The sequence below is a fragment of the Protopterus annectens genome, chromosome 1.part1 (genome assembly GCF_019279795.1).
Source record: "Protopterus annectens isolate FY-2018-M chromosome 1.part1, PAN1.0, whole genome shotgun sequence".
In the NCBI taxonomy this organism is placed as follows: domain Eukaryota; kingdom Metazoa; phylum Chordata; order Ceratodontiformes; family Protopteridae; genus Protopterus; species Protopterus annectens.
Window position 1 is genome coordinate 81,389,366 of NC_056726.1, and position 14,208 is coordinate 81,403,573.

At 39.3% G+C, this 14,208-nt stretch overlaps 1 protein-coding gene across 1 annotated transcript in view; it reads left to right on the forward strand.

Annotated features, from left to right (window-relative positions):
* The window catches only part of TPO (thyroid peroxidase), a 1,574,682-nt gene that overhangs the window by 1,264,027 nt on the left and 296,447 nt on the right, over nucleotides 1–14,208 (forward strand). The window contains exon 7 of the mRNA XM_044086790.1: nucleotides 7,800–7,970. Coding sequence (XP_043942725.1) covers nucleotides 7,800–7,970 — 171 coding nt within the window. The remainder of the gene's footprint in view (nucleotides 1–7,799; nucleotides 7,971–14,208) is intronic.

A 14,208-nucleotide genomic window follows, 5' to 3' on the forward strand; every position in this document is an offset into this window, starting at 1 on the left:
AAGCCCTGTATTCTTTTAATGAGGAACCTCTGTGGATGTTACAATTGTTGGATATGCCTGGTTAGGTACATACCAAAGGGAGCACTGTACTCGATGGTAGGTGTGGTGAATGCTGAATACAGCGGACCAATGACTTCCCTTGACTTAAATGCCATACCCATGTTTATAAGTTGTGCAACATAGGATATTTTCCTCACCACTGTAGACACAGGATGTTCAAAGGCTAGATTACTATCTATATGTGTCCCAGAGTCCCTGACTACTGGGTCAGCTCTGCTCTAATTGTCAATATGATAGTTTCCCAGGGTGGAAGACTTCTTGGAGGATACTCTTATGCATTTCTTGGCATTTAGTTTTAGTCTACGACTCTGACACCAGTTGTTTATATGTGTCCGCCTCTCCTGGAGAACATTTGTGTCAGTATTCCAAAGACATGCATCTGGAACATTTCTCCCTGGGCCTCCACTGAAAACAGGCTCTGTGGAACCTAGTCAGACTTTCCCAGTCAACAAATGATAAATAAATAAATAAAATAAAAAAAGTATGGTATTCAATGACAGTTCATAATTTGTAATCATCTGCAAATTTAGTCAGCCAGAGACCACTAACATTGGCCTTGACTTCAGAGAAGTAAATGCCAAAAAGAAGTGGTCCAAGGATTGATCCCTGGGGACTCCACTTGTGACTGGCCTCTTTGTAGAGGTGGACTCCCCAATTCTAACTTTCTGGGTCCTATCTGTGAGCTAGTTGGCTATCCACCGGGTAACATATGGGTTTGTACCTAACTTCTTGAGTTTGGCAATAATGCCTGAGTGGGGTATTGTGTCATATGCCTTAGCCACATCAAAGTAGGCAGCGTGAACCATTTTTCCCTCATCCATTGCATTGGTGACCTTCTCAAAGAAGTCCACCAGGTTGAGTAGGCATGATCTGCCCTTGACAAAACCAAAATGGGTTGGGTGCAGGGTCTGGAGGTTTACTATATCACTATTGATCATTTCCATGATAATTCTTTCCATGGCTTTACATATAAGACTAGTAAGACTTATGGGACTGTAGTTTCCAGGGTCTGTAGATGGCTCACCTTTGTGCAGAGGGATGACTGTTGCTGTTCTCTATTCATGAAGCATGAAACCTGTTTTGATGCTATGGTTAAAAAGCAATTCCAGAGGCCCTGATAGGCCATGTCTCATGCTATTTCAAAAGCATCCTGGAATATTGTTGTCTAGGTCCATTGATGCAGTGTCCTTGGCCTTAGAGAATGCATTAAGGACCTGTTCCCTAGTGACAGCAAGCAAAGTTTTATTTGATGGTATTTCCTGAGGAAAGGTTGAGGAGGAGAGAGAGGTAAAGTTGGAGCCGAATTTATTGGCCAGTAGGTTTGCTATGCCTTCTGGCTTGGTATAGATGGCTCCATTTACTATGAGCTCTGCACACAATTGTGTATTACCTTTAAGGTTGCAGACATAGCTAAATAATGCTTTGTGGTTGTCCTTGGCCTGACGATCCAAATTCACCTCAAATTTGCCTTTGGTAGAGTTTATTTCTCCTCTGAGACATTTGTTTAGTTTGATGAGAGTGCTTTTATCCTGCTGGTGCTGCACCTCCTAATTTTTGCCATGATTTTCTTCATTCTGTTATACAACTTATTAATTTTGTGATTACACCAGGGTGGCTTGTTTTTTCAGTTAGTTCTCTACTTCCTGGTGGGTACAGCTGCCTCTATGCAGCTATTAACGTGCTTGTACAGGGTTTCTGTGAACAGTTCTGCATAGGCAGCAGTGCTCTCAGGGTTTATGGGGTCTTGAAATTTTGCCAGGTTATCACTTAATAGCAGGAGGTTAGGCTTAGAGTTTTTTCCTGAATATTCCAGGTTTAGCTGGGGGGTCCAGGTTTTATTTTTACTTCAAAGGAGACCATTTTATGGTTTGACCTTACCAGGGAAGATGTTACAGTAGGGGGTGTGCAGCACTCTCCCATATTAGTGAGGACCAGATCCAGTATGGTTGCACCCCTAGTTGGTGTATTAACTATCTGGTTCAGGGAGTTGTGTTTACAAAATCCAGGAATCTCTGTGCCTGTAATGTTTGATGTCATATAGGGTTCCCAGTTAATAGTGGAGTAATTAAAGCCACCCATGAATATGATATTGAGTTGGATGGTTAGTGTTTCTAATAAGTTTAAATACATGGTATGGGTTCCCTGGGTCATAGAGGAGGGACCTGTAGCTGGTAAGAAAGTAATATTGTATTTTGCCTGTGGTGATTTGGACTTGGAGCAGCTCAGTGCATTGTCCTGTTTGACCAGCGTTGAGGTATATTTATTTTTGATGTAAACAGAGTCACCTCCACCTTTAGTCTCTGTCTGTCTATTAGCTGGTCTAAATGTGTGGAAGGCATTATAAACTTCAGAGTATTGTCACTGTAGGTTTCATAGCTGTCATTTAGGAATGTTGACACTATTAGAGGTAAAATACTTTTTTGTACAGTTAACATGAGTTCATCACTATGTGGTTCATTACACATCAAATAAAAAATCGTAGCATCTTACTGATGCAGATTAGTACATACTCATACATGTACAGGAGCACTACTTCCCAAATATAACATACCGGATTTTCCAGATATACCAAATGTCTTTGTTTTACTTTATTTCTAATAGAGTTAAAATGTCTAGACATTTAAAACTGGATTAAATATACTTTAAAAAGTTTGCATCGACAAAAATACAAAATCAGCAGAACCTTTAGTGCTCTTAAACTGTATATCTATATCCATGGGTTTACTACAAGTGCTCATGTGCTAGTAGCTAATGACACACTTGGTCGGTGCCACTTGCTCTAAAAGTCAAGTGCCCTAATTCCCACTAGCTCAGTCTTAACTGTTTAGCCTCCTAACACCAAGACCCATTTAAACTGTATAACCCTACCAGTGTCCAAACTCTAACTCTAAGAGAATTACTATTCACATTTCTTTTTATCTCTGACGGATGCTCAATTATCCATTCATTAAGCTTTCTACTACTCTTGCCTACATATAACTCACAGCATTTCATGCAAGTAACTAAATAAACTATATTAATAGTGTTACAGGTAGCAAAACATCTAAAAATCAAATGCACCATCAGGTATCTGGCATGGCGATGGGTACCTTCATTGCCAATACATATGCCAACATAGCTTTAAATCAATGGGAAGCTGAGTGTATCTTTAACTCTTCATCTAAATTTGCATCTAAGATCTCCTTCTTTAAGTGATTTGTGGATGACATCTTCTTATTTGGGAAGGGGACCAATGGGAACTTATTAAGTCCATTAGTTATTTAGTTACAACCACTAGTTTTGGAAATTTAAGCTTAATTCTTCTAAAGAGAAATCTGTTTTCTGGATGTTAAAATAGACAGGCATGGTAATGGCTTATGTAATAGCATATTTAGGAAGAAAGTACAAGCTACTAGATACCTCCATAGAAATAGTATGCATGCAGGGCATATATTTAAAGCCATAGTGAAGAGCCAGGTGCTGAGGGTCAGTAGGTTGAATACGGACATAAAAACGTGTAGGGAACAAATGGAAAGCATGTTACAGGAATTTAAAGATATAGGCTATGATATCAAACTCTTAGATGAGCTTGCACATCAAGTTATGAATGAGAGGAAAGAGATGGCCAATCCTTACTTTTTGAAAACTACAATTCAAGGAAATATTGTAGATCAAAGGCAGAGACAGATTAATGTGCATTATGTTACTACCTTTAATAGGAGAACTAATGGAGTTAAAATGTTATATCGAGAGATTGGGGAATTCTACAGATGCAGTCAGAATTAAAACAGTATATTGTGGATAAACCTTATTTTGCATATAGCAATTGCTGTGATTTAAAACAGCACCTATTTTATAAAGATTTAAATCATGAAAATAAACCTGGGGTAAGTAGTAGGCTTGTAACATTCCCTTGTTATAATTGCTCCTACTGTAAATTTGTATTTAGTAGTGAATTTATACAGCCGATCACAAATAAAAAATATATTTTTAGATGTTTTCTACCTATAACACCATTAATATAGTTTATTTAGCTAGTTGCATGAAATGCCCTGGGTTTTATATAGGCAAGAGTACTAGAAAGCTTAAGGAATGGATAATTGAGCGTCATTCAGAGATAAGAAATGTGAATAGTAATTCTCTTGTTAAATATGTGATCGAGTTTGGTTCAGAATAAACTTTTAAATTTAGAGTTGTTTTTTTTAAAAAAAACACCTTTATTGAATTATCACTTGACATAATTTTTAAGATTTCGAGGAATGGTGATATTAACAACAAATTGGAAGTAAATGAATATTATTGGATACTTCATTTACAAGCTGATTGGAAGCCAGGTATTAATGCTACGATCAGTGTTAAACCAATTTTAAGACAGAAACAAATATGTCTAAAATGAAGTTTTGTGTATAAATTTGTAGTGATTTTAATACTGTATATTTTGAATGTTAAGTGGTTTAAGTCAGGTTGTGTCTTTAAAACTTTTTATATCGATTAATTAATTTTGAACTTTTACTGGGGGCTGTGTCTTGTGATATTGTTTGAACTTGCTATTTAAGTGACTGATTGGTTTCATTATGCCTTTTTAGCACTGATGAAGGAACCTATCCCAAAAGCTTTATCTAGTTATTAAATTTATTGGCGTTTCTGAGTCCGTTGTTTTACTTTGATTTGTAATTTTTTTTTGTGTACTCTGTTCACTCTATTCCTTTGATCCAACTTTTTTTGGATGTCAAAAATCTCACAGCACCTATTAAAAAGAGTAGGGGAAAGCTCCCAGATACCTTGACCAAATATTTATTTATTTATTTAGAATGCCAAAGTAAAACAGGAAGACAGAGAATTGTTTGCATTCATTAATGATGTGAACAAAAAAACAATCACAAGGAAGTGAAAGTAAGAATCTCTTCTGACAAGGAAAGAGATAAGGGAAATGATAGATCAAATGCAATCAAAACCAAAGGGTATAAAGGTCACACAAACAAACCATTCAGTAAAAACTGCAATAAAGTCTCAGGCAAACTGGTGCTTCACTGCGCAGTACGTTAAACCTCCTATAGTAGAGGCCCATGCAATTTATTCAAAGGACATACAGTGTTTCATTCACATGACTTCTGTGTACTTATGTATTATCGCAACCACATTTTCACAGTAATACTAGTTTCTTCCCGATAGTGAAATCTGGCCATTAAATGTTTTAAAAATGTCATGCAATGTGTTTTCTTTTACAATGAAGTCTCCTTTATGCAGGGATATCAATAAAAAAGGACAAACTTAGTGACGTTTTTTATGTATGCAGTAGACTGGCAGCATGTCGTAAGAAACCCAGCTTGACCGGCAAAAACACTGTTTGGAGCACTCCTGACTGCAATTTCAGACAACTGCCTGTCCGCATTACTTACTGCAACTTTATCACTGAAATGTTTATTTTGAAGTATGTTTACAAACTGTGAAAAATAAATAATTTACCAAAACCATCATTCCTGTATCTGTGTGTTCCTTCTCAGAAGGATTCCTTCCACAGAATGAAAATAATCCGTTCGTCAGTAACAGAGCAGCTATGACGATTCAAGTGTGCAAAATAGGAAGAGGAGTTTTTCAGTTTTTTCTCTTCCTGAAGATAACCCAAACTTATTCTTCAGCAATACCAACTTTGAATAACACCTTACAGTGTTTCCTACACTCATTTTGATTTTAGGATACGAATTTCGCAACCACAAAAATGTGGTTGCAATAATATGTAAGTACCGACTTCTGAATGCCCATGGCTTTTTACATTTTGCTTTATATTTTTTGGAATGTATCAACAAAGACATAAAAAGTTAAAAGTCATGGGCATTCAGAAGCCATGTAGCAGAAACACTGTATGTCATTAAGGGTCATTTGCATGTATCTCATGGCCCTCCACTACCAGAGATTTAAGGTATTACACAGTAAATACTGTAGGTTGGCTGGGTATTTCTTATAGTCCTTATGCAAGAGATAGAAGGGAGAGATCCAACAGGAAAGAAAAGACACATTACACTAGGTGGAGAAAGTCATTAAATGAATGAAAAAGAAAGATGAGAAGAGAAAAGTGATGGCGGGATAGAGATATGAGGGCAATGAGCAGATAAAAGAATTTGAGAAAACTATGAGGCCAAACAAAGAGTGGAACTGTCATCTTCCAGTGATGATGGGGGACTATAAATAGTTCCAATACTAAAGGAGAGAACAAAAGAGAAAAAAAAACAGAATAAGCTGAGGTCAGGTTCTGTGTACAGTAAGAGCAGTTCTGCAGGAATAAGACATCTGCATTCAAAATAGGAGAATGGTGAGACATGAATAGAACACAATGGAGAGACCTCAGTAGGTGTACAGCAAGAAAGCATTGGAGGGATGAGACCCCAGTAGTCATACAGCAAGAATTCATTGGAGCGACGAGACCCCATTAAGTGGACAGCAAGAATGTATTGGCATGAGTTACAATGGTAATTATTTAAAAGGAATCCACTAGAGAGGGTCCCAAAACAAGGAGACTGAATGGTCAAAAAATGGACTTATATTAAGTACAAAGTGGCCATTTCACACAATATTCCTTTTACTTTGAGGTATTGTGATCTCAGACCTTGTATAGCTGGTATATATATATATATATATATATATATATATATATATATATATATATATATATATATATATATATATATATATATATATATATATATATATATATATGTATATATCCTCCTACATCAGGGGGTGCAGTCGGTGCTTGCCCCACTGCAAAAAAGAAGTTTAAAGAAAGAGAGTAGTGTTTGAGATATGCTCTTCTGCTGTAGTTTTGCTCTTTTTTCAGCTTGTTAGCAGTCAGCATTTTGAGTGCTGACATTTCGATAGGGAGCCATTACAATATAAGAATAGGAGACAATTATTCAGGCAAAGACCATAAAACTGTGATACTAGAGGGTCTGGGGGGATGAGAAAAAAGGTAAGAGGAAAAAAAATCCTTTTGTACTGTGAGTGAATGACTAACACATATAAGGGTTATGTGATCATTCTTGGAGCAGCTGCCCAGTCTTTGAGAAGGCAGTGCCTAAGATGAAGTAATAGACAATGTAACTTCATAAACAACAAGTAATAGTTATGAGTAAAAAGCTGAGTAAACAAATAAACATTGCAATTCAACGTAACTTCATAAACAAGTAACAGTTACAAGTAAAAAGCTGAGTAAACAAATAAACATTGTAATTCAATGTAACTTTATAAACAACAAGTAACAGTTACGAGTAAAAAGCTGAGTAAACAAATAAACATTGTAATCCCCTATATCAGGTTGCATTTGATATGTAAGTTACAAATAAAATGTGTAGAAAAGGAAGGGCCACCCATCAGGGAAGTGAAAAGGTACAATATGCATGCAGACTACAAGAGTATGTGACATATACAGTAACTGCAAATAAAGTGCTGCTGTTTAAAATAAAAGGATAACATATATAGATGAAGAACAACAAAGTAGTTGGAAAAGTGATAAAACCTGATTTAGTGAAGACAGTGTGCTGATACATTTCAGAAAGCTGTTGCATTCAGAGTACATTTCACACCTGTGACTGTTTGCTGATAGAATCATTTGCATACCATGTATTATTTTAATTGCTATTCAAGTCAGTGTGCATGTTTTAAATGTCTTTCTAAACCTCTTATATTGTATAATGATACTATGGTTACATTTAAGTGGCAATTATTAAATGCAAATTCATTTAGTTACTATTTGCTTTTCAAAGGTGGAATAGATCCTTTAATGAGAGGGATGCTTGCAAGCCCAGCCAAGCTGCAATCTACACATCAGTTAATGAACGAAGAGCTAACAGAAAAGCTAATTGTTCTGTCAGATTCTAGACCTTTTGACTTGGCATCACTAAATCTGCAAAGAGGACGGGACCATGGCTTAAAAGGTGAGATACACTGTGGCTGGGAATTCATGTCAAAATATTTGCCTTTTATTCAGCTCATTCGTGTGAATGAATCCTTATCATTTTGAATGGCATATATGGTGCATAGAATATAACTTTTATTGTGTCAATGACTATTCTTCATTAAAGTAAATTTTAAGTTGATGGTCTTGTAAGTCAAATAAAAGTGTGGTAACTATACTGCTGACTTATGGATACTGGGAGCTGAAAGAGAGAGAACCATTAAAATGAATGTTTTTGCATTTAGATGTTAGGTTTGCACTCTGCTCATACAGCTAACTTGTATGGGTGTTTTTCATATGATTTCTACATCCAGATTCATTTAGCTTTTTGAACTTTATTGTTGTTATTTCTGGGGCAGACATGGTGGTGCAGGGGTTAGCGTTGCCACCTCACAGCAAGAGGTTCAACGGTTCGATCCTCGGCTGGGGTGCCTTCTGTGCAGAGTCTGCATGTCCGCCCTGTGGTCACGTGGGTTTCCTCCCGGTGCTCTGGTTTCCTCCCACATCCCAAAGACATGCTGTAGGTGAATTGGACACACTAAATTGGCCCTAGGTGTGAGTGTGTGCATGTGTGTGCCTTCTGTGGAAGGTTGGGCACCAGGCTGGCAACTCGATACTGTAAAACTCCACTGCCAGTCATGAGTAGACAGTGATCCGCCGTGGCGACCCCTAACCGGGAAAAAGCCGAAAGAAAGATTGTTGTTATTTCTGGGGAATCAGTAACCTACTGCTCCATGAACAATGCATCATTGTCGGCTTCCATAGTTCAGGATCTGAAGAATGCAGTTAATAATGTAATTCTTGAGATAGGAGGTATAGGTTTTATAACATTGCATTAGCATGCAGATTTTTACTTTTCATATATGTGAAGAAAACATGAATTTAGGTTATGCTTGAGATTTCTTAAAATAAAATAAATCTTTGCCTCTGCACCTAATTGGATCCTCACCAATCTCTCCAGTACTTCAGTGCATCTAATAATATTCCCAGTACTATTAGCCTTCTGTGCCTCTGTTGCCTCACTTTCCTTTCCCAGCCATCCCATCCTGCCTCACTTCATCATGTAGTTATTACTTTGCCTTCTGTTGTTCACTTATCTTTATTTCTATGAAACATCTAACCCATTTTTCTTTCAAGTCACCTTTTACATCATTGTTCTGAGCCTATACTTCCTCTCTACATCATTTAGTGCTACCTGTTGATTTGTATGTCTACCTTTATACAATTTTTACTACTCTGTACTTTTAAAGTTATTACTAATTGATTACTTATTTTCTTCTTGTATACTTCTTTTAAGATTTCTCCTTCCTTTAGACTACAATTTCTTTCATTCTGGTTTTCCCACCAAGCAGTATTTAACTGATCTGTTAACTGTTTAAATCATTCTTTAGAGCCTCCTGACTGATTTTCTGCTGTTTAAAACATTTTCAGTGTCTCACTGCTTTTTTTCTGCTGTGTTAAATATTCTCTAGTGTTTCCCGTTGAAACTAGGGTAACTAGTAGCTATAGCATAGTCCAGATCCAGGCCTGCTGCTTCTGGAACTGTTTGCAGTGGTTTATTTGTTTTGAGCATATTTTCCAGGCCATCTTGTATTGGAAGGGGCATATCTGCACTTTTGTGAGAGAACTGTGTTTGACTGGCACCTGACTGGTAAAGGGAGGCTGGTCTAGGGTCTGGAATAAGCATCCTCATTGGTTCTTTTGAATTTTGTTAGAGTTTTTTCAAGTTTTAGCTTCTGGTATTTAGGTCCTGCATCTGATCAGGTTTCTGTTTGTTTGTACCAAGCTGAACTAAGGTGAGCTTCCAACCACAACTCTGAAATGAGATACCACACAACTAGAGGCTTCTGAGCTTCCCAAAAACAGAAATTCCCTGTTTTTTGCTTATTTATACTTTTTACTACACTTTCTTATTGCCTGCCACCTACTTTTATACTACATTTATTTACTGCGTACTAAACTACACTGTTATACTTCAATTGCCTGCTACACCATGCCCGTAAAATCATATTTTATTGCTGTTTTCACTGTTTGCCAGGTTTTTTGTTGTTGTTTCCATTATTTGTTAAGTATTTACTAATATTTTTCACTGTTTTAAAGCTATCTGATCTCCTTCTATTCCTATGCTGCAGTATTCATAACATGCAGGAGCTCGTCACTGGCTGACCCGAATGTCTGGCCAGTATGCAAAAGTCTAATGCTACTGTGAGGAACATGTGACACTGTACATCAGCTAATGTCAGCAATAAAGTGACATTGGATATAAAGCGGATGTCGGCACATACCGACCTCAGAACCTTTCTGCCACCTGTCTGATTGCCTGTTCTGGTCATCACTCATCAGACAAGGTGGGAACCATGGTCCAGATAAGTACCCCACTGAGGTTTTTTCAGTACTTTTTTGGCTAATGTGTTCTGTTTTGATTACATGTCAGCTGGGAAGGGCAAGTGTCAGTGTGGAAAACAGATTCCACATAAGGACTCTCATGATCTTTGCTTGTTTTACCTAGGCCCAGACCATGACCATGCTGTCTGTGCTATCTGTAAGGCCTTTGTATCCAAGACCCTGTGTAGTCATTTAGCTTCCCTGAAGTTATATGTTGAGAATCAGTGCTTAAAATATCTCACACATGACAATGAAGCTCCGTCAGGCCCTTCAGACAAGACGCAAGCTAAAAAGGCCAGGAAACCTAGGCCTGATTTACCCACTGCTCCCTCTGTTCTAGACATTTCTCCTGAGGCCAATGTTGGCCCGGAGGCTGTTCTGGAGTTGGTAGATGTTCCTTTGATGGGTACTGGGGTGGAGGCCATGAAGGACTCTACCAGCACATCCTTGAGGGATTCACAGGCAACTGATTCAGGCAAAGGGGGGAATCACAGCTTGTTGTTACTGAAGGCCCACCTGTCATTACCCAAATCATAGTGCAAGAGGATGTTCCTACCAATATTGTGGAGTGTAGGCCAAAGTCAGACCCATCCACCTTCCACCTTGTATAGGCCTCCGAAAAGAAAAAGATAAAAACTAATCATGTTTCTATAGATTTTCTGGAGCAACCACCAAATTGGCAGCCCTTCTCTCGAGGCTTGATTGACACCTTTATGGCCCTGCACCAGACCTCAGGTTCATCTCTCCCTTCTCCTTCCTTTTCCCCTTCTACCCCTTTAAATATGACTTCTGAGGAAGTTTCCTCAGATGAGGAGGTATCATCAAGAGATGAAACATTGGCTTATTCAGCCCAACTTTCTTCCTGTCTGGGTTATGCCACTCCAGAAGAGGAATCTAATGGCCAAGATACCCCTGGGGAGGATATCCCATTTGGGGAAACTATCCTAAAGATGACAGAGTTTTTCAAGTGGGACTGCTGTCAGGTATCTAACATCCAAAAAAAAAGGTACTATGACCTCCTACAGATGGACTCCCCTTTACCATCTGCCATACTCCTGTTCTGGCAGCCTTGCTAGATGCCTTTGCAGCTGCTTCTAAGTGCTCTGATTCCCAGCCTCCAGCCCCCAAGAGGCAAGGAAAATTTTATAAAGTTCTGAAGGAATCCAAATTCTTATTCAAATGCCCCTCTGCAGATCATACTACCACTTCTGTCTCTACAGACAAGGCATCCAAAATCCCACCTTCTACCTCCCTACTTCCCTCAGATAAGGAGAGCAAAGTCATGGAGAGAATTTGGAAAAAGGTCTATACTTCAGTTACTCTGTCCTTCAGGGCAATTAACTATCAAACCCATATGGCCAAATATTCCTTGGCCTTTCTCTCAGACTCTGGCAAACTACATTCTAAGCTCCCTGGTTCCCTCACTAAGGCTAAGCTTTCCCACATTTTTAATTCCTCTGCCCAGGTTATACAACATTCCATAAAGTGCAGCTATGATGCCATGGAGGCCTCAGCTAGAGTAGTTGCATCTGGGTCATCCCTGAAAAGGTATTCATGGCTCAGGCTCCAACCTTTGCCTGATGACATTAAAGCAAAGATCATGGATGCTCCTTTGGACAACAAGGCTTTGTTTGGTACCTCGGCTGCAGAACTATTCAAATCTCTTCAGGAGAAGGGCAAGGAGCTGCAAGATCTTAAGCATATGTTTGTTTCCCCTGTCCCTAGGTTTCAGAGGAATTACCCTACCAAAACCACCTTTGTCTGAAAACCTGCTAGGTCCCAGTCTTACAAAGGTAGGAGAGACACTAGGAAACAATTTCCATCTAAGTCTGCTTCCTCTCTTCCCACTCAGAAACCGCCCTTTCAGGCTAAGCCTGGTAACCTGTGAGTACCCACCTCCCGACCCATTAACTCCTCTCTCTCTCTCTCTCTCTCTCTATCTACTTGGAAGCAGGCAACCCAAGACTCTTGGATCCTGTCTACGTTATGGTGTGGAAAACTCCACCTTCCTTCAAGGGTATTCCTTGTTCCCCAAAAGAACAACTAGAACTTTTCCACCAGATCATTTCCAACCTTCTGTCCCAAGGCACTATTCGGGAAGTGCTACCCACCCAAGTTGGAAAAGGATTTTACTCCAGGATTTTCCTGGTACCCAGGATGGCTGGTCCCTGGAGACCCAACCTGGACCTACCCCATCTAAATATCTTTCTGAAGGTTCCCACTTTTCCTATGGTAACATTACCCATGCTTCTTCCTCTCATATTTCCTCAGGCCTTTATGGTGTCTTTGGACATCAGAGATGCCTACCTTCATATTCCCATTCATCTTCAGTTCAGAAGATTTCTTCAATTTGCTCTTGCTTCCTCACATTTTCAGTTATGTGCCTTGCCCTTTGGACTATCTATGGCCCTGAGGGTCTTCACAAAATAATTAGCTCTTGTTATAGCCTACTGCAGGCTATAAGGCATACAGATCTTCCCTTACCTAGATGACCTACTCCTCCAGGCCTAAACTCCAGACATCCTTCAGGAGAATCTCTCCTTCATGGTATCACTCCTGGAGAGTCTAGGTTTCACAATCAACTACGAGAAATCTACTCTGATCCCTTGCCAAGAACACATTTTTCTTGGCTGCAGGATCTAGTCAAACAGGGTGCCAGCTTCCTTACCCCCAGAAAAGGTCCTATCCCTGACCACATATCTCCAGGACCTACTGCATCTCCAATCCCTGACTGCAAGGGAGTTTCTTCTCCTCCAGGGGTTCTTGTTCTCTACTATCCCCATGCTCTCCTTAGCCAAGTTACACATGAGGAAATTTCAGTGGTTCTTGAGGACTGTTTGCAAACAACACTCCCATCCTCTGGAGTTTGTTATCCCATTCCCTCCTTGCTTGAAAAGGGAGTAGAACTGGTGGATCCTACAGGTTGCAAAGAACCCAAGTCTACCCTTACAACCACCTCTCCCCACTCAGGAGCTGTACACAAATGCTTCAGACATGCTAGTAGATGTCCCATTGACCCTGTCCTGTCTGTGTGAATTAATGAAGAGTGGGTTGTCTTACTCCTCAGTAACAGCCCATATTTCTGCTATCTGTGCATGTCTGCCTAATTCTCCTCCTTTAGCTTCAAGGTTAGAAGTTAAACTGTCCTTCACATCAGACCACCAAGGAAACCAGTTCCTACTCCTTGGAATCTCAATTTTGTCTTGGATAAACTTACCCTGATCCATTTTGAGCCAGCAAGTTCTTCCTGTCTACAACACTGCACCTGGAAACAATCATCCTCATGGCCATTACTTCTGCCAGAAGGATATCTGAGTTACAGGCTCTAATGTCTTCTTTCCCTTCACAGTTTTCCATAGGGATAGGGTCTCTAAGAACTACTGCATCCTTTACACTCAAGGTGGTAAATGAATTATCACTCAATCAAACCATTAACCTTTCAACATTTTTCCCTTCTCCTCAATCCTCCAGTGAGAGGATCCTACACACTTTAGATGTGCATAGGCAACTCAGATACTATTTGGACAAAACCAAACCAATCCGTAAGTCTGACAGCCTATTTGTTTCCTATCACCCAAGGACCCTGGGCCAACCTGCTTCCAAGCAAACTCTCTCATCTTGGATCTCTGAAGATATTTCTTTCTTTTATGTGACCCATGGAAAGAATATTGCCTTTCCTGTTAGGGCACATTCCATTAGAGCAGTTCTTTCGCTGTGGTTTTCTTTAAAGGCTTGGACACTTGGTCTATTTTGGAAGCAGCTACCTGATCCTCTGTTCATACCTTCACAAAGCAGTGTAAATTAGATGGCATTTCCAGGTCCAGGGCTAGTTT